Source organism: Lacerta agilis, chromosome 3 (assembly GCF_009819535.1).
Source record: "Lacerta agilis isolate rLacAgi1 chromosome 3, rLacAgi1.pri, whole genome shotgun sequence".
NCBI classification, from domain to species: domain Eukaryota; kingdom Metazoa; phylum Chordata; class Lepidosauria; order Squamata; family Lacertidae; genus Lacerta; species Lacerta agilis.
Window position 1 is genome coordinate 74,032,848 of NC_046314.1, and position 20,390 is coordinate 74,053,237.

The 20,390-nt window shown below is 42.3% G+C and overlaps 3 protein-coding genes across 7 annotated transcripts in view; 2 read left to right on the forward strand and 1 right to left on the reverse strand.

Moving 5' to 3' along the window:
• The window catches only part of ARID4B (AT-rich interaction domain 4B), a 90,700-nt gene extending 85,363 nt beyond the window's left edge, over nucleotides 1–5,337 (reverse strand). Inside the window, exons 1-2 of one of the 4 annotated variants that reach the window (XM_033144310.1) lie at nucleotides 5,009–5,337; nucleotides 3,821–3,883 (exon numbers count right to left, since the gene is read on the reverse strand). In XM_033144310.1, the coding sequence (XP_033000201.1) occupies nucleotides 3,821–3,826 (6 nt within the window). In that variant the 5' untranslated portion in view covers nucleotides 3,827–3,883; nucleotides 5,009–5,337. Of the gene's footprint in view, nucleotides 1–3,820; nucleotides 3,884–4,055; nucleotides 4,081–5,008 lie in introns of those variants that run through there. The other 3 variants (XM_033144309.1, XM_033144311.1, XM_033144306.1) reach the window with 3 other exon arrangements.
• A 442-nt stretch (nucleotides 5,338–5,779) lies between these two features.
• GGPS1 (geranylgeranyl diphosphate synthase 1) lies at nucleotides 5,780–19,948 on the forward strand. Of its 2 annotated transcripts, XM_033144321.1 has the most exons (4): nucleotides 5,780–5,828; nucleotides 10,139–10,235; nucleotides 17,511–17,581; nucleotides 18,971–19,948. In XM_033144321.1, the coding sequence occupies exons 2-4, from the start codon at nucleotides 10,166–10,168 to the stop codon at nucleotides 19,730–19,732; spliced, it is 903 nt and encodes a 300-aa protein (XP_033000212.1). In that variant the 5' UTR covers nucleotides 5,780–5,828; nucleotides 10,139–10,165; the 3' UTR covers nucleotides 19,733–19,948. The 2 variants fall into 2 exon arrangements, with proteins under 2 accessions (XP_033000212.1, XP_033000213.1); XM_033144322.1 differs by lacking the exon at nucleotides 10,139–10,235 and having other exon boundaries at nucleotides 5,783–5,828.
• Nucleotides 5,780–20,390, forward strand: part of TBCE (tubulin folding cofactor E) — a 42,055-nt gene continuing 27,444 nt past the window's right edge. Inside the window, exon 1 of the mRNA XM_033144313.1 lies at nucleotides 5,780–5,828. The gene's annotated coding sequence lies outside the window, so the exon portion shown is untranslated. The remainder of the gene's footprint in view (nucleotides 5,829–20,390) is intronic.

Consider the following 20,390-nt stretch of genomic DNA (forward strand, 5'->3'; position numbering starts at 1 on the left):
TTTAAAATTTACAGACTGCTTGATTGTCTATAAGCAACTCCCATATTGCATGAAATTGCTTGCAATTCTTTTCTCGACACTCTGTGTGTAAAATTTTCATAAGTGTTAGGTTCAAAATCTGCCACAACCAAGGATATGTCATATTGAGACCCATCACTTTTCAGTGTTTTGTTATTGTGATCCTAGCTACCACCATCCTAGCTATCACAAACTCTTTATGCAATATATTCCTGGAATTTCCACTGACTACCATAAGACCAAATATGGATCTAGATTAATTATCTGATTGGTGACTTTATCTATGATGACTGCAACCCAGAATGTATGAATATATATACACTGCCACAGATAGGAAAACATGTTCCCATCGCCACACCCCCTCTTCCACATGTCAGACATATGAAATTTCCTAACGTTTTCTTAAAGAAGATGGGGCACAAATGGCTATCAATAGACATTTATGGAGGAATCAGAAACACAAAAATCCATTTATACTGTATTAGTTTTTATACTGGAAAGCTGCATATACTGAACCAAACCTTATAAAAAATTGACTCAAAGACTGAAGACTGATGCTTCTATCAAATGCCTCCTATAGTGGAATGTTTGTTGCAAGCACTGCCTCTGATATTGGATAGTTATTATAATATATTCATCAATAAGAGTTGTTCTATTGAAGTACACTTATAATCTTGCATGATTGGCTATTTGGATGTTGAGGGAAATGTGTAATAATTCCCATCATACATACTGTGAAGACCAAAGGAAATATATAATAATTCCCATAATAAATAAATTACTACAGTTTTTCATGCTGTCCACTGGCATACTGTGCTAATCAATATGTAGTTATTAAGAGCACTATGTGATTAAATTGGGGCATGATATATTTAACACATATTTGCACATCCACTGTTTTAGGATTTTCAGTTCATCACAAATCTATAACATATGAGATTTGATACCATGCATTCATTCACACAAAGGGACTAATTGTCTTGGAATTCATACAGATGCTCCTAGGAAGTATCAATAAATCTTAATAATAAAGGCAACTTACTAAGCCATAAGCAGCAATGTGAAACTATATTTTCACCTACTTTACGATGCCTAGATCCAAGTGTGTTCAACTCAAATTATATTTATCATCAGGTTGCCAATAAGGGCTGCAGCACAGAAAGGTCACTTGTGCAACTTCAAGCAATAGCAAAACAGCAAGCTGGGAACAGAAATGGGAGTTTCCAGACTGATAGCCTTGAACATGAACCAAAAAAGACAACACTGCCTCCTTCACTTAAGGGAACAGCCAGTAGCCCCATCAGTCAGAGCTTGTGGCATTGTTCTAAAAATAATTTCAGTTCCTCAGAAGTACCTCTGTAGAGCTCTCTCGCGCAATTAAAAATTTCACTGCTTACTTTTATCTACTGAAGCACTACCTTCAACATCACTTTACAGATTACATTCATTCTAGTAAAACATTGAATTAATAGAAGCAGAAAAACAACCACCCTTGCTTACTCACCTACTATTCTAGTTAGTGTTACCCTTATAGTAGTAAAGGTATACTATAAAACATTCTTTAAACATGATATAAAGGGAAACAATGAGTTCTTTTCTAAAAGTTTAGAGCTGAAATTTTAAACAATATGCTAGCCATTTGCAAATAAAAGGCAGACAGTTAAATTGTGACACAGTGAAAAAGAAGAAAAGGTACTAGAAGGTACATAACACAGAGCCTGGCAACTTCTTCCACAGTACAGGGCAAAAAGGAGATGAGTCACAGCACTAACCATGCTGCAGGGTGAACTCCTGACTAGCCAGCTCTTTATTTTTCCTTCTGTGCACATGTATCACAACTATTAATCAAAGCTTTGACATGCAACAGAATGAGGTCTGAAGCGGGATATGCAGAATTCAATGCTGCCACAGCATACTGAATGAACAAACTATTCTCTCTCTTATACTACAGCTGTCAGCGACCAAAGCCATTCGGCAGTGAGGATGTTGTCTTTTGTCAGCTAGTCCTCTATGGAGTGGCAAAAGTTTGCACCCTTTTGTTTTGGCAAACTACTGTATACTTTCACAAAAGGGCAGAAGTTACTTAGACCTCTTAAGTAACTCATATGAGAATCTGGGAGGAAGCAAAGTGGGCATTTCCCAAAAAGTAGGTTTCCGTCATGATTTTTTTTTTTAATAACATCTGAACCTCTTTATAACAGAATGATCTATTTTATTTCAACTTTTCAAACCAATTCTATGAACATTTATTTGGGATTAAGCTCTGCTGAACACAGTGAGACACTTCTGAGTAAACATATATATTCCAGACAAGTTTTTAGATGCTAAAAGCATTGGCCAATACAGAGAGTAAGCATGTACAGAATCAGGCTGTGCCAAGATTTATATGACCAAAACTATTATATTATGGTACTAAAATGCTAAACACCTGACTATATCCATTTCTGGAGTATGAAATACACTGTAACTTTCATTTTACACACATATCCTAAGAAACTGAAAAAAGGCACTCAGCACTTTCGAAAGTGTTTATATTTAACACAGACAGGGTTTTAAGTTGTTACAGAGTGAAGACTGCACTACTACATTTCTTACATTTTCAACAACGTGCGAACTGCATAGTTCCATACTTCAAAACTGCATGGCTTGCTATAATCGTAATATCTGATCACGAATCTTTCATCCTACATTAAGACTTGCATATATAAAGAAGAATGAGTGCTGAATATTTTTAAAACAAATAGTCTCTAGACTAAAAAGACTATTATTTCACTTATTATCAAAAATAATCTTAATGTAAAAAAAACAGATTTGGATACAACTCAACAATTCTCTGAAAAACAACTATTTTATCAAGAGAAGACATCCATGGAGCTTATCTCAAATTTAAATTGTATGAAACATTTGATTTTAAGTTAGTGTTTCTGGCACAGCTGATGTAGCTTTCCACATCCCTCAAGAAAGGCCTTACTCAACAGAGGAAGTAGCTTACAATATTTAATAACAAATGTGGTAGGCAGTACTTATTATTCAAGTACTGTGCAATATTCCATTTTCAGTTATTCAGTAAGTGCCTCTAACAGGTTTGTAAAGCCTTAAAAGCCAGATTTGGCCTTTGATAAGGGGCTTGTTCTGGATGTTTAGATAATATGCTACACCAGGTTCTGTGTTCATGGACAGCACAGATTTAAAAATAAGGAACACATTATTAATATTTTTTCCATCACATTCTCTTTAAGACACTGACCACCAGCTGTCAGCGCCTTTCAGTTAACGGGCACATGTCATGCAAACACTTACTGCATCCAACAGTGAAAGGCTGTTTTAAATTTCTTTCTGCATCTTGCAGCAATTTTTTTGCTGCAGCTATTCCCTCCCAAACATACCCCTTCAAGTAGCCCACAAATATCAATTCAATGGGGCTCATACAAAAAAAGTAAACTGAATCTATTGTTTAACCCCAACTGATTAAATACAACTGCTTAGTGGAGCTTCCCATCCCACTTCATACTTTACGATGGAGAGCAAATGCCCCCTATTCTTCCGCCAAAATACCAAGGGCTGGCCCAGGCAGACATGTCCTCAATCCGCACAGAAAGGGTGTTGCAGAAAAACTCCAGCATACCAGATTTATATTATGCTCTCAGCACAGTTCACAGAGGGTTTACCAAAACCGAACCAACACAAGTAAGCCGGAGGGCAGAAAACAGCCTGCAGTCGAGGTCTGGAATCGGCTCCAGTCCTCACACCCAGGCAGACATAACCCTCCGCCAGTTCCTCGCCCGCCCCATTAGTGCTTTACCTTCATGATGAACTCAGGCTGCAGTAGAAAAACCCGAAAGAGGTTGAGCTGCCGAGGCTGGACCTGAAATTTAAAACAAAGCACTGAGCCACCGCACCACCTCTTTTCCGCGGTCCGCGAGGGGAGCATTTCTGCACGAGCTTCTCCCCCCCCCACCGTCCCCCCTCCCTCACCCCCTGCCTCTCCTATTCCCTCTAAGCAGGCCCCTCTTTTCTCCACCGCCACAAACCACGACCTCGCCGCTCCAGCTCCAGCAGCCGCTTCCTCTCGGAGCCTCACACACGGCGGCTCGGCTTCCCCCTCACTCGCTGCCTTTGACGCCATTTCTGTCAGAGGAGAAACTTGCCACAACAACAACCGCTTCTTAACCCCCCCCCCTCCGTCCCCGTCCCTCCTCCTCTCTGTCCGCTCCCCCTCTCCGGGTACCGCCTGAGGAGGAACGAGCCCTTCGCCTTCGGCTCTATGGGAGCGGCTCCTAGCAGCCTCCCCCCCCCCACAAAAGTGGGGAGGGGGTGTCTCTGAATAAGGGAGACGAGAGAGGCAGGTTGCGGGGTGTCCAGCCAGGACGGAGAGGCGCTTTCTCGTCCATGCAGACTCTCTCTCTCCCCTGCGGGAGGGGAGGCTTCTCCATTGTACTAGGACAAGGAGCGAAGAGTGGAATGGGGGGGGGGGGGGACGACTCCTCCCCATACCGTTTAAAGAAAAGCGGCTCCCCAAAAGATCTCCCAGCAACCTGTCTCGATGTCTCTCTCTCTCCGTGTGTGCCCCCCCCCATGCTGACTCCGCGGCAGGAGTTTCGGCAACAGCCGCAGCTCCCCTGCTCAGAGCTGGTCAGCGATCGAGGAATCCAGGAAGGCGACGGTCAGCGAAGGAGAAACAAGGGACGCCTTGCCTCCATCTCGCCTCCTCCAAAGGCGGCTCCCGGACCAGTATCCTCCCACTCCGCTTGCCTGGCTGCGTCCTCCGAGGGACCCAAAGATTTAGGTTTCGAGAGAGGAGGGAGGGGGGCGATCGGCCTGTCCCGCCGCAGCCTCAACAAGGAGAAAAACAACAAACCAGGAGCGCTCTTTCCTCCCTTTCTCTCTTTTCCCCCATGGCCCCTGCAAAAGGCTCTCGCCTGCACGGAGCGACCCCGCCGGCCACTTGAGGCCACCGGGGCCAGGGAGATCTTCCCCGGGGCTACGTTACCTTTGTTCCTCGACTGTCGCCCGCTTGCTCACTGGTCCCCCCTAACCTGCGGAGAGGGGGGGGGCGAGGAGGATGGAGCCTCCTCCCAACGCTGGACCTGATCCCCTGGCCGAATACCACGCTTCTACCGAGCAATCGCTGGCCTGGCTCCGAAGGCAGGCGAGGGCTCCCGCCCGGCGACACCGGGGGCCAATCCCGCCCGTCCGAACCCCGGTGGCGACGGCGACAGCAGCGGCTCCTCTCCAAGCTGTTCACTACCCTCCCCCAAAACCCGAAGCGTGAGTGACAGCTCCAAGCCCGCCCTCTCCCCGCCTTGCCTCTCCGCCATTGGCTTCAAACCAGCAAGGCCCGCCTACTTCTCAGCGCCATTAGCCCCGCTCTCCGAAACACTGATGTAATTCTCTCGCCAGTTCTATGGAAACGGAGACTCGGGCGGCGCATGGGCTTCTGGGTAGCGTGGTTTTCCATCCACCCCTCTGCCGCAGCCCGCGAGGGGACTTGCTCCTCCTCTGTACTACAATTCCCGAAGTGCATCGGGAAGCACCGAGGAAAATGAGAAAATGGTGCGGGGCGGGGGCGGTGGAGGGAGCCGAAAAGAGATTATGGAAGCGGGGGTAGGAGGAGCTCGCGCCTGCGCCGACAGGCCCCGGTGGCGCATTTTCCCCCCATCAGGCGAAGGTGGCGGTTGAGGCGGAGGGGGGTGGGGCTCTGTGCCCACCGCCACACTGGGCTGAGACGGGCGGAGAGCCGACGTGGAAGGCCGCCGCGGAGAGAAGGGGCTCGCTCCGGGCTGGCGGAGAAGCGGCGGAGACCTCGGAAGGTGAGAGGCGGCGCTGGTTAACGCGGGGGTTCCCCGGCTCTTCCTGTCTCCGGCCCCCGCCCCGCTCGCTCCTCACAGGAGGCTCCTCCCTCCCCGGCTGCTATAAAGCGGAGGCCGCGAGGCCGCCGGGGAGGACGAGCAGCTGCGCCTTGGCGGTGGCGGGAGAAGCAGGAGCTGTCCGTCCTCTTGCCTCGGAGCTCGCCTTTCCCTCCTCGGCCTTTTTCTCTATCGGTGTTCGCGCTTGAGGGAGACTGCTGTCCTCTGAAGCGGGTTACCTGTCTCCCCGTGGCAAGTGCCTCCTGGGTGCTGGTTGAGAGGGGCAGGAGACTGGTTACAGGTGACTTTATGTTGCTATTTGCTTTGTAGTTTGGTTTTGTTCGCCTTACAGTGTTCTTAGTAAGCGGTCTTGAACTTTTGACACAGGGTAAAATAGGAAATCAAGCTTTTGTTTAAACAATTGTGTGTATTATCACTTGGCTATGGGGGTGCTTGTTCCAGGGCTGTACATTATTCAGAAGTGCCTGCTTAGGAGAAGTTGACCTGTTCAAAGATATGAGGGAGGGCTGCTTTGAAAGCTCTGTTTTAACTGAAATAAGTGATTTGTGTTTTTCCACTGTGTGTAATGTATAAAACTGTAATGTAATGTGTGGTTACTTTTTGATCTAAAACTCTGTTTATTTGTTAACCATGTAAGCAAAAGATTAAACCCAAATAGGTTCTACTATTTAAAAGGCATAAATTATTTCTGAACATAGAAGGGCTGAAATAGCTGCCTTGAACAGAACAAAATCAATTAGTGCTACTTTATGCAGGTATGCGACAAAATGTTTCCATAAGAGGACAAGTTAGCAATCTCATAAATTCTGCACACTCTTTTCTTTGTTACTGCAGCAAAATAACAGAATATTGCTAAATTGATTAGGTGTGAAGAATAATATGTAGCAGCTTCGATGTAAAAATGTCATGTGATGTGTTCTTGACTCTTGACACTTTAGCTGGCGGTTTGTGGAACAATAAGTTATAATGGCAATCATTGAAATGTTTACATATATGGTGCTCTGGGCACCTGTTACAATTCAATAATGGAGACATATATGCATATGTATGCTCTTTTCTCCTTTATTAATATACGGTAACCATAACAAATATAATAAATGATATAAGGATTGTGAACCTCTTCTTGCTGAAAGATTCCTGATTTAAAAATGAGGTCATTATTAGGATGCTGGCCCAATGTGATTTAGGCATTAAGTGGCCAACCAATTCAAACTGTTAAACAGTGGCATGTTCATTACCAAAGATGTTTAAACCCTCCTCTGAAATTCTAGGTCAGCATTGAAACACAATTAAAAGCTTTGACATGTTAAGGCATGCTTGGAGGCAGCTGATTACTTGGCTCTGTTCCAGCTTGGTTTCAGGTCTGATCATGGCACTGAAAGTGCCCTGGTCACACCCTGGTTGATTATATTTGTTGGGAGGGAGATCATGGGATTCCTCTTGGAGGGATTCATTTCAATACTGTTGATCACAATATAATTCTCAAGCTTCTCAGTGCTTCACTGGTTTCACTCCATTCCAGAAGTCCGTTCCAAAACCAAAGCACGCTTTCCCATAGAAAGTAATGCAAAATGGATTAATCCCCTCCAGACTTTTAAAAACAACCCCTAAAACAGCAATTTAACATGACTTTTACTATCTAATGAGACTATTGATCCATAAAATGAAAGCAATAAACAATGTAGGACTGCAGTCACACAATCAGTAGCTGAACTGAGGTTCCACACAGTCACAAAAAGAGCCACAAAAATGCAAAATAAATAGCAAAAACAGACAGACCTCAGCGTAACACTCAAAACGGAAGTGTGGCACTCAAATCGGATGCGTAACACTCAACTCGTCAGCTTAACATTCAGAACAGAAGTGTGGCACTCAAATCAGAAGCATAACACTCAAAAAACAGCATGTTCGGCTTTCAAAAAAAGTTCGCAAACCAGAACACTTACTTCCGGGTTTGCTGTGTTTGTGTTCCACGTTGTTTGAGTACCAAGGTGTTTGAGAACCAAGGTACCATTGTATTCAGAAAGTAGCCATGGAAGGTTACTCTTTGGTGCCATGGAAGTTGCGCTGTGGTGTACTGGAGAGATCCATCTTGTCCCTCGTGCTATTTAACATGTATAAAAAGCCCCTGGCAGCTATCATTGGGGGATTTGGAGTGAATTGTCATCAATAAGTTCAGGACACCCAGCTCTGTCTACCCATCTGAATCAGGAGAGGTGGTTGAAGTGTTAGATCAGTGCTTGGAGGTGGTGATGGGCTGGATGTGGGCCAGTAAACGGAAGCTGATTCCTGAAAACATGGGTGTTACGTACCCCAAGGGTTAACATCCTGATAGTATGTCATGCACAGGTTTGCACTCCCCTGGAAGGTGAGTATTAAAATTGGCAGTAGAAACCCTCTTCATTGTTTCACAGCATTCAGAAGTTTGGGGACAGGTAGCCCAGGAGAGGGCATTCTGTGTGGTAGCCCCAAACTTATGGAACTCCCCACTGAAGTGTATCTGGCATCTTTTATCATACAGCTTTCAGCAAATGCTGGATATGGACCTCTTTACCCTGGCTTTTGATGCTTGAGATCTATATTTTTAGGACCCATCTTATTTCTGTGATTGTAAGCTGTTTTAAACTCTTTAAAACCATGTTTTAACCCGTTCTGGGACCTTAGGGTGAAGGGTGGGTAATTAATAATTGATATATAAAACTTCATTTGTAGAATATATGTAGAATATACATCAGTATTGGTCTTCTGTAACTTTGCATTTTCCACACAAAGTCTGTGAAAGTGCTTTGTGGATTTTAAACTGGATAAAGGTAAAAGTAAAGGGACCCCTGACAGTAAATCCAGTCGCGAATGACTCTGGGGCTGCAGTGCTCATCTCACTTTACTGGCCAAGGGAGCCGACGTTTGTCCGCAGACAGCTTCCGGGTCATGGCCACAGTCTTGGATGCCAGCAGAAATCGGCCATGGCCCTCTGTCACTTTGTACAGTTTGCTATGTTTAGCAGATTGCAACCCTTCCCAACTAGCTCACGTCACCACTGCTGCAATCCTAAACTCATCCACTCCCCTTCCAACTCTAAAAATTCTACTTCAAAGGCTTTTGTCTTTCTAACTAATTCTGAGTTGAGGGAGGGGTCCTCCCATTTGCCCTCTGGCACAGAGTCACTCCCCCACCTACTCTACTTTAGTGGGTCATTACCACACTGGCTCATGTTTTGTATATCAATATGCTCAATCCAGCATCTGGCACTCAGAAATTAGAAGGGGAGCCAAGGCACACATACCCGCAAACTCACAACAGTAGATTTTAAAATGATAGGTAGATTTTGAAAATTTAATATCATTTTTGTTAGAGTATAAATAAGTGTATGTTCAAGAAGTTATTATAGTGATGCTTCCTACATAAAGTGACATACTACTAATCTTGGGTACTTTGCACTAAATTCTACATACTACTTGGAATGACATGTAAAAATACTTAAGGAGTATTTGAGTCAAGCCTGCAGTGACTACCTGCTTTGATTTTTTTCACCTGTACATCCTGTATATTGGCCCACTGCTTGTATCCGTGTTCTGTTTTCTCCTTGCCATATTCCACAGTGAGGGGTTTCTATATTTTAAAAAATGATGACTGGGAAGTAAAGGAGGCTGCTGCAGGGAGTGAAGGAAAATCTGGACCATGTTTCTGTGAGAGAAGGAAGGGCTATTTCCCAACCTTTTAAACCCTTATTATGCTTGTTGGATTCTTCTTTGGCACAAATTAAGACCTATGTCAGGGTGGGTGCAAAGAACAGAAAGCCTGCCTAAAGCAAGGTAGTTAAGATAATTGGCACAAGGAGTATTTTAACTGTACAATTTTTGATTGAAGTTTGGAAAACCATGACTAAATATTTTGGGATTGTGTCCCCCCTGGGCACTACCTTAGCAAAGGTGTGGCTGTAATGAACTTGCATTAGTTAGGCAGTTTCCAGAAGGGACATGCAGGGGACTCAGGCTTATGGGAGAACAATGTCATCTACATTATTATTTCTTCTCCTTAATTCTATGGAAGGGGTAGGGTACGATTCCTATGTAAACTCTTACTATATTCTTGGTGGAAACAAAATAAAAAAATAAAAAAATCCTTCCAGTAGCACCTTAGAGACCAACTAAGTTTGTTCTTGGTATGAGCTTTCGTGTGCATGCACACTTCTTCAGATGGTAGGACCTGATTTTTCAGACCCCTGGTCATTAATAAGGGTTTTTCTTAAACAGATTGAACTACTCCAGAAAATTTTGAAAATGGAACAAGTAGAAGAGTCATCTAAGAGAATTCTGTTGGAGCCATACAACTACCTACTTCAGTTACCAGGTAACATTTCACTCTTTAAGTTCTAGTAATGTCTAAAACTAGTATCTAAACTGATGCCCATAGCAATCACTTTGTTTTGTCTACTGCATGTTTTCAGCTTAAAGCCTAGGGTTGGTGTCACATATCTTTCAAACCACCGATTAATTTCTGACCAGTGCTATCTAACCATCACATATCCTGTGCTTTCTCTTTTTAAATTATATTCTTATCCTGTTCTTAACATTAGTGTTATCCAAACTTCTCCATCCAAATTTCTGACCAGTTCTACATGTGTTTAGCTTAAGCAATACTGTAACCTCTTGAAATTTCCAGACCGTTCTCTCCCTGTGTCTGATCATATGCTTTCTCAGTGGTCTGGTTGAAGAAGAGTTATAAATGTCTGGGCTTATGCTCCTGGGTAAATGCTTTTATAATACCTGATTCTGATCTGTTTGTATCTTACTACCTACCTTTCTTTCGTCTCTGTACTTGTCCACTGTAGCTAGCGTATTTTAAAGATCTTGGATTTTTAATATAGATTTGCACATGTTTGAAGATTACCTATCCAGATCCTAAGGTCATCTTCAGAGGCCTTTCTCCAGGTTCCCCCACCAAATGAGATATAATGTGTGGGTGGCTATATTTTATATTTATTCATGGTTTTCATTTTTTATTGCTAACCACCTAAAGAGTATGTGTTTGGACTATATGCAAATGTTGTGTTAATATGTTTAACTATCTCACTGTACCATTTTCTGATGAACATCAGGGCAATTCAAACCATAGATAACACCTCACTGATTCTAGCTTGCTTCAATAAAATTTAATGTTACAGCCAAACCAACAATTTCACTTTAATGACAAACAGCTGTTAATTTAAAGCAGGAACTATGTGGGTATAATACAGGAGGAAAAGGGAGAATAAAAGCCTGAGGTTCAAGTTTGCTCATTCATGTAACACTAAATATGGACTAGGGTTGTGTCAAAACCAGATCACTATGTCTTAATAGACTTGGCGATGAAACATGTTTTCACTGCCAGTACTCAACTTGAGCTTCATGTAGTAATACTTTGATCATTTCCAAAATATTGGGTATTGAGGAGGGGGTGGTATTAAGAGGTCAGTAACCAATATAAGAACCTCCTGTGTGTTTATGCAAGTTACCAGTAACTAAATTTGCAATGTAGCAAGATGCAAACATTCATTTAGCAAGGTATTCATCTTCTACATGCATCAAAACCTTAAGATAAGTAGAGATTCCGTGGAATCATCACATGGTGTGATGCATTTTTCTGTTTCATAACCGAAGCGTTAAATTACAGGGAATGTTTACTCATGCCATTCCACCTACACTGGTGCCATTCCACCTACACCTTTTTTTCCACAATGGGGTGTCTTGGGTGTGCATGCTCAGTTTCCTACTTAATATCACCTCAGTTGAGGGTGGTTATTGATCTACAAGCTATATTCAGGTTTTTGAGCTCTGCTGGCTCGTTTCTGTTTTTAAGATTGTTTGAGTTATGAGGAATAAGTTGTTGATGAAATAATTCTCCTGTATTTTCATTAAAGGTAGTATATGTGGGAAAACATTATTTGGCTGCCACTGTGCCACAAGCTTCAAAATACCTGCATAATACCTCCCTCCCTCTTAAGTGCTTGTGTATGATTGGAAGCCTAGATAAATCTCAACATAAGCTTTCATAATGCTAACTTGTTTAGCACACGGCAGCAGGATGAATACTAAATTGCTCTCATTCTCTCTTTTAACGCAAGAAGTAGTACAATGCATTCTTGTATGTTACTCATAGTTCCAAGATGCTTTGGTGAAATCACTGGCTGTTAGATTAAGGTTGCCATCTTCATATAACTCTAGAAAGGAATTCAGTTGTCTTTTATAAAAAAAATGCAAGAACACAGTATTATCTATGCCTGAATATATCTAGTAAACTGATATGAAATTGTAGTTGCCTACTTGAAACAAAAGTAATCAGTTAACATGATTCTTGCACCCTCTTTATTGGACATCGGCTTTTTCTTTGGACCATTTTTGAATTTTAAAGTCATATCAGATATGCACCTCCAACTCACTATACATTTGAGGTGGTAAAACGTAATGTCTATGTTAATTTAAATTATTTCAAATAAAGATTTAATTCAAAGCAAGCAGAGGTCATATAGTATGCTATAGATGTAATCTATCCAGCGTTAAAATTATTAAGTCCCATTGCCTTCTATGGGGGAGATCAAATATGTGCTTAAATTTCCTGTTTGAAATGTGGAAATATAGGTGCTTAACCTTGTGTGGAATAGTATTATAGTTTGATCATTTAGATGTACTGACACATTATGGCTTGCCACAAACCAGAGAGGGAGAGAATCACACTTTATAAGGAAAGAGGAAAGCTGCAGACTTTGTGCTCATTCCAGGGTCCTTTGCATTGTGCCAAACTACCGGTATGTTTTGGTATTATGTCTGAACCCAGCTGTAATGAATAGTTATGACTTGATTAAAAAAAATCATAAATATTTATTTCCCATCTTGGAGATAAGCATTTATTTATTTTTTGCTTATAATTACAATGAGGGGGGAAAGTATTTGATCCCCTGCTAAATTTGCCCGTTTGCCCTCTGACAAAGAAATGACCGGTCCATAATTTTAATGGTAGTTTTATTGTAGCTGTGAGAGACAGAATAACAACAGGAAAACCCCCAGAAAACCAGGAGACAAAAGTCAGAGATTGATGTGCCTTATAATGAGTGAAATAAGTATTTGATCCCTTTGCAAAAGATCACTTAGTACTTGGTGGCAAAACCCTTGTTAGCAATTACAGAGGTCAGACGTTTCTTGTAGGTGGCCACCAGGTTTGCACACATCTCAGGAGGTATTTTGTCCCTCTCCTTTTTGCAGATCCTCTCCAAGTCAGTAAAATTTCGAGGCTGATGTGTAGCTACTCGAACCTTCAGCTCCCTCCATAGATTTTCGATGGGATTAAGGTCTGGAGACTGGCCAGGCCACTCCAGGACCTTAATGTGCTTCTTCCTGAACCACTCCTTTGTTGCCTTGGCCGTGTGTTTTGGGTCATTGTCATGCTGGAATACCCATCCTCAAACCCTTTTCAATGCCCTGGCTGAGGGAAGGAGGTGCTCACCCAAGATTTGATGATACATGGTCCCGTCCATCATACCTTCAGTGCGATGAAGGTGTCCTGTCCCCTTAGCAGAAAAACACCCCCAAAGCATAATATGTCCCCCTCCATGTTTGACGGTGGGGATGGTGTTATTGGGGTCATAGGCAGCATTCCTCCTCCTCCTCCAAACACGGTGAGTTGAGTTGATGCCAAAGAGCTCGATTTTGGTCTCATCTGACCACAACACTTTCACTCAGTTCTCCTCTGGGTCATTCAGATGTGCATTGGCAAACTGCAGACGGGCCTGTACATGTGCTGTCTTGAGCAAGGGGACCTTGCGGGCTCTGTAAGATCTCCGTCCTTCACGGCGTAGTGTGTTACCAACTATTTTCATGGTGACTATGGTCCCAGCTGCCCTGAGATCATTGACAAGTTCCCCCCATGTAGTTCTGGGCTGCTTCATCACTGTTCTTCTGATCATTGCAACTCCACAAGATATCTTGCATGGAGCCCCAGACCGAGGGAGGTTGACAGTTATTTTGTGTTTCTTCCATTGGAGAATTATTGCACCAGCTGTTGTCACCTTCTCACCAAGCTGCTTGGCAATAGTCTTGTAGCGCAGTCCAGCCTTGTGCAGGTCTACAATCTTGTCCCTGACATTCTTGGACAGATCTTTGGTCTTGGTCATGGTGGCTACTTTGGAATCTGCTGGATTGATTGCTTCTGGCGATAGGTGTCTTTTGTACAGGTACTGTAATGAGCTGGGATTACAGGTAAGACCTCTCCCTTACAGCAGGTGCTTCTAATCTCATCTTGTTACATACGGTGAAGATACCAGGTAGCCTGACATCTGGCTGGTTGATAGGGGATCAAATATTTATTTCACTCATTATAATGCACATCAATCTCTGACTTTTGTCTTCTGGGTTTCTGGGGGTTTTCCTGTTGTCATTCCGTCTCTCACAGCTACAATAAACCTACCATTAAAATTATGGACTGGTCATTTCTTCGTCAGAGGGCAAACGGACAAATTTAGCAGGGGATCAAATACTTTTCCCCATCACTGTACCAGTGCTTATTTCTGGAATGTTCTAGAGGCTTTGGCTGAAACCCTGTTCACTCCATCCTCAAACAACAGACGTCATCTTGAAAAATGAAACTTCACCTTCCTCTTGCATCCCCCCACAAATCCGGCCCAGGAGGTCCACCAACCCTATAGAGCAGATTGGAGAGCAGCAGGGGAAGGGAGGAAGAGCAAGTCTCATTCCTTGAGCCAAAGTAGTAGAGGTCTGCTCATGCCATGTTGGATATCGCCCATCAAACTGAACCCGTGTATGGGAATAAGTCAAGATTTCTTCAGTTGTAGTTTTAGTCTTTAAGTGATATTCTAGGCTGCATCAACAGAACTATAGTGTCCAGATCAAGGAAAGCAATAGTACCACTCTATTCTGCCTTAGTCAGACAACACTTGGAATGCTGTGTCCAATTCTGGGCACCACAGTTTAATAAGGATGTTGACAAGCTGGAATGTGTGCAGAGGGCAACCAAAGATGATCAAGGGTCTGGAAACTAAGCCTTATGAAGAGCGCTTGAAGGACCTGGGTATGATTAGCCTGGAAAAGAGACTGAGGGGAGATATGATAGCCATCTTCAGATATCTTAAGGGCTGCCACATGGAAGAGAAAGCATGCTTGTTTTCTCCTGCTCTGGAGGGTAGGACTTGAGGCAGTGGCTTCAAGTTACAAGAAAGGAGATTCTGACTAAACATTCAGAAAAACTTTCTGACAGTAAGGGCTTTTCAGCAGTGGAACAGACTCCTATGAGAGGTGGTGGACGCTCCTTCCTTGGAGGTTTTTAAATAGAGGTTGGATGGCAGTCATGGATGCTTTAGCTGAGATTCCTGCATTGCAGGGGGTTGGACTAGACCTTGGGTCCCAACCAACTCTTAAGATTCTATGATCAGTATTATGTGTTTTAGGAAACATTGTTTTGGGTTAGGAGAACTTCTAGTATGTGCTTTTAGCCATGATTTGTGTAACATAGAATCATAGAATTGTAGAGTTGGCAGGGACCCTAAGGGTCATCTAATCCAACCCTATACAATGCAGGAACCTCAACTAAAGTATCCATGACAGGTGGCCATGCAACGTATTTGTAGTTTGTATTAAAAAGGCATTTTTTGGCTAATGTTAGCAAATTCTAGTTCATTATTCTGCTGTTGCTAGGCAATGGTTTCTGGTCAGTCAGCCTCCAGATGTATAGAAGGTTGTTGTTGTTGCTAGGCAAGATTCTCCCATACCAAGCGGTGCCCTTGAAGAGTTTACAATTGAAAAAGGCCAAAAGGGTAGAAGTTACATCTGACAGGTGACATGGAGAAGAAATTGCAGGAGAGGAGTTAAAAAGTTTAGGAAGTGGGTAAATATCTGAATGCACAGCACTGATGGGCAGCTTTTTAAGGCACAGAAAGAAAAGGGGAATCTCTTATATTTCCATTACATCCTTTAAAGGCTAGGCTTGCCAGTTAACCTGAAGCCCTGCTTGGCATGCTCCTATACCTTTAACAACCATACAACAGGCAGAAATCTGCCAGGGTGATTGTAGGGCATGGGAACAAACATGACCTCCATAATGAGCCAGTTGTTTGAGGTAGAGAGTTGGTCCGGATTTTCACTGTTTGAAAAATGGCAGCCCTAAATAAGTTGCATGTGAATTACCGGTATTTCCCTTCTAAATGGTATGATTTGTTATTTCTTCTTTCTCATTTTCGATTTCAAGTTGAAGCGTAAGCATAGACGCAAGGCATAATCAAATTCAATTGACAAAAACCTTTTTATTTAGTTTATATGTCACCTTTCCACAGTGAGCTGTGCACGTCTGATGTTAGCATGCTGGGATAAGGGATTTCCATGTTAACTCATGTTCCATAATGCTAGAAAACTGCAGCTGTTAAGCGCCATACCATTGGCAAATGTGTTATTTAGGCGATATTGTATGGAATCCTATCCTGTGATAGCTTCACTACTACTTTGGAGCTGGCAGAATGGTGAACTTAAGCCCCAGATTCAATTTTTTGTTAACTGAATATATTAATCATGGGAAACTCTATTAAAATTGGCCTCCTTTTCTTGGTAATCTGTATTGGTCTACCCTGGAATTAGTAAAAAGCCCACCCCCCCTTAAATTTCCTTCGTTTTGAATGCTTAAGCGATGGGATCTGGAGCCCAGTGTGCATGCTTAGGTGCTTCTGGAGTTTTATCCTTTTCCTCTTGCAACCACAGTTCTCAGTACTGTTGGATACCACATAGGGAATCCCTAACATCCAGTCACAGTTGTTCAAGTGGGATGGGAGGGTATGTTGCAGGAAGAAGTGGGAGACTCAAATGCCCTCCTACATGCATAAAGAATTTCCATACCACATTCTTGATCCTAGCAAAAAGCTTCTGAGTGGATTTAAAATTAATCCTAAATTTATTGAAATATCTGGTAAGATAAAATTGGCATGTCAGCCAGCAGTGCTTTGGGGGCAATCATGATCCTCAGAAACGGTGTCCAGATTATCTATAATAACATGTCAACCAAATATGTGAATTATCTACATTCCTCTGGCTTGTTTTAACAGATGCAGCTGCCTTATATACAGATTTGAACAAATGGCTGCCCAGAAGTAGTGGATTGTGGTACAACTGGGTGTGGTTTTTTCATAATTTTTGTTCTCTGCCTACAGCCTTAGTTTTGAAAGTACCAAATTAAAACCACACCTTAATGCTTTAATCAACGTATTGTTAAAGTGTAATAATGTTAGGATTACCTGTGGTAGTGTTCAGTAGGTAATGAAATTGTAAAGCAACATGCAGGTGTGGACTTCTCAAATTTCAATATATGTGTCCTAGCAGGACCCTGAAGTAAGTAAAGACTAGGCCACACAGCATGTATCATCCACACTACCCCATACTATGAAAATAACTTTTTCTAAACTTCAGAAGTATTCATTGGTGAGCTACATAGCAAAGTTTTCCTGAATTTGAATAACTTGCACACACAAAAACACATGTTCCACTTGACCTAGTAAAGTATAATTACTATGAGGAGAGTAGTGGCTTGGAAATTCCACATGCTTTAATGATTTCTCCAGGTAATAATACCTTTAACTTTTTTTTAAAATTACAGGAAAGCAAGTCAGAACCAAACTCTCCCAAGCTTTTAATCACTGGCTGAATGTTCCTGAAGATAAGCTACAAGTAAGTTGCATTCTTAAACTGATTTACCTGTAAATTTATCCTTTCCAGACTGAAGCTACCAAGTATTTAAATGATCACAATACTGAATTTTACATGTACGTGGTTTTCACACTTGATAGGAGGTTTGTGTTTTTTGTATACCAAATCTGGTCCATTTCTAAGGCTAGGAACTGTAACTATGCAGTGATTCACAATCATGCATGCTGTAGTCACTGTAGGCCCATATATATTATGGGATTGTAAACCTTTTTGGGCTGGTGAGTACATCTGGAGTCTTGAGTGGAGGGAGACACAAAATGACTGACATGGTGGGCGTAGCCAACCCCCCATTTCACAGAAGGCAAACTTGTGAGGTTGAAAGACATTCCCAAGAACCCGAGTACGTCAGTGATGGGGTCTTAGCCCCCAAATTCAAACCACTCCTTTAAACCAAGTTTCCTGCTCCAGTAGAAAACCCATTTCATGGCATGCAAACTAATTTTCTTAATTTACCTCTCAGTAAATTACTCTTAGATGTACTCTAAATTAATAGAAAGATCACTTCAAAATAATTTACTCTGAATTCATTAGCCAAACCTATTCCTGTTGACTCTTAATTTCCTTAGTCATACATAGGGCTGGGCGCTATCAGCTTTTCAACATTGTGGTGTATCGCCAGCCAAACATTGCAACATTGCACCTTGAGAGCTGAGGCAGTTTCACCCAGGCTCGCAGGATGAAACAATGCAGCTTGTTTGTTCCACCCTGGTGCTCTCACTGCTTGTGCACAAGTGGCAAGAGCATTGGGGCTGCTTTGTGCAGCTCAGCTGAGGGAAGGGAACGTTCTCCCCCCACCCGCAGCTGAGACAGCCCTGCTGGTGAAACTGCCGCAGCTCCCGAGTCCCTCTGCTAGCAGTGCCCACTGGAGAAAGGATCTCTTGACTCCCTCCAGCGGACGCTTCTAGCAGAAGGACTCAGGAATGGTGGTGTGTTTCACCAGCGATATACCGCTGAGTGAAACCAGCATCGGTTGTTTCGCTCACTTACTAGAACAACCCAGTCAGAATGGTTCATTTTCTTCTTTTCTGTGTCTGTTACCTGTCAGAATGGTTGAAGGGGAAGTATGGGGCAGCACAAGGGAGAGAGAAGAACGTGAGAGTGAGCACTACCATTATATTTAGTGGGCACACAAAGAAGTAGAGAGCCTGGTGTGCACTCTGCTTGCCCTTTGGGCACACTGGAACCCACAGGTACCATAGACATAAAGCAAAGAGTTGAGAATAAATTTGATACATTGGGATCAGAAGTTGAGATCTGCAACCAGGCTAAGGGAAAGTCAAAAGCTATTGAATTGTTGTAGAAGAAACAAGTAGAATACAAGACTTGCTTACTGTTCTCTTTTTTTATTAGGTTATCATTGAAGTGACAGAAATGTTGCACAATGCAAGTTTGCTTATAGATGACATAGAAGACAATTCAAAACTACGGCGAGGTTTTCCAGTGGCCCATAGCATCTATGGGATACCATCTGTAATAAATTGTGCCAACTTTGTGTATTTCCTTGGCTTGGAAAAAGTTTTAACACTTGATCATCCAGATGCTGTAAAAGTGTTCACCCGCCAACTGCTGGAACTTCATAAGGGCCAAGGCTTGGATATTTACTGGAGAGATACCTATACCTGTCCTACAGAAGCAGAGTATAAAACCATGGTTCTGCAAAAAACAGGTGGCCTTTTTGGACTAGCTGTTGGCCTCATGCAATTGTTCTCTAGCTATAAGAAAGATTTAAAACCACTCCTTAACACCCTTGGGCTCTTCTTTCAAATTAGAGATGACTATGCAAACTTGCACTCCAAAGAATATAGTGAGAACAAAAGTTTTTGTGAAGACCTAACTGAAGGGAAGTTCAGTTTCCCAACTATCCACGCCATATGGTCTAGACCAGAAAGCACTCAGGTGCAGAATATCCTGCGACAAAGGACTGAAAATGTGGACATAAAAAAATATTGTGTACATTACCTTGAGGATGTGGGTTCTTTTGAATATACCCGGAAAACATTAAAAGAACTCGAGGCTGAAGCTTACAAACAAATTGAATCTCTTGGGGAGAACCCTGAGCTTACAGCACTACTTGAATATTTAAGCAAAATGTTCAAGGACGACGAGAGCTGATACAATTGCTGATTATATTTGCAGGAAACAATTTTGAAATAATCAAGGAAACTAAACTACAATATTTCTATCACTGCTTCATAGGAAATGCTCTCAAGCATGCATTAAGGGGTTATGGGGTTTATATGTGCCCTAAGTGAACTTTGGACTTCTTTCAGCTGTGGGTGCAATATTGCTGCATATTTCCATTAAAATAAAGCTGCCAACTACAACTTTCATCTATAATCCTTTTTGATTGTGAGTTTATTTTAATTCTGACTACAAGGCACATTTCCAAAAATGACTAGAGAAGAAAATGAAGTTCTCACTTTATTGGTTTATTAGTGTTGGTTTTTATCTTGTTCTGATTTGTCCTAACATGTATTCTTAATCACTTTTACATTTCCTTTCACTTAGCCTTTGGGCAATGGATTAATGCAGTGCTTTTTTTCTTTAAAATGTTTAGGGGTTCTCAGTTTGACTCAAGAAAATCACCATTTTATAGTTCAAATAGGGAAAAATAAATACAGTAAATGGACAAAAGTACAAAGATTCACAAAATGTTTAGGGGCATGCGTCCCCGTGTCTCCCCAGAAAAAAGCACTGGATTAATGTATGCTTTAAAATGGAAATGTGTTGTCAAAAAGGGTGAAGAAGGCAAGTAAAGCAATCCAGGGCC

Bases quoted from the DNA above. Each gene is read 5' to 3' on its own strand.
- GGPS1 (XM_033144321.1), top strand. From the start codon at position 10,166: ATGGAACAAGTAGAAGAGTCATCTAAGAGAATTCTGTTGGAGCCATAC. The intron at 10,236-17,510 runs GTAACATTTCAC...TTAAAATTACAG, and splicing joins CTACCTACTTCAGTTACCAG to GAAAGCAAGTCAGAACCAAA. The intron at 17,582-18,970 runs GTAAGTTGCATT...TTTTTTTATTAG, and splicing joins TTCCTGAAGATAAGCTACAA to GTTATCATTGAAGTGACAGA.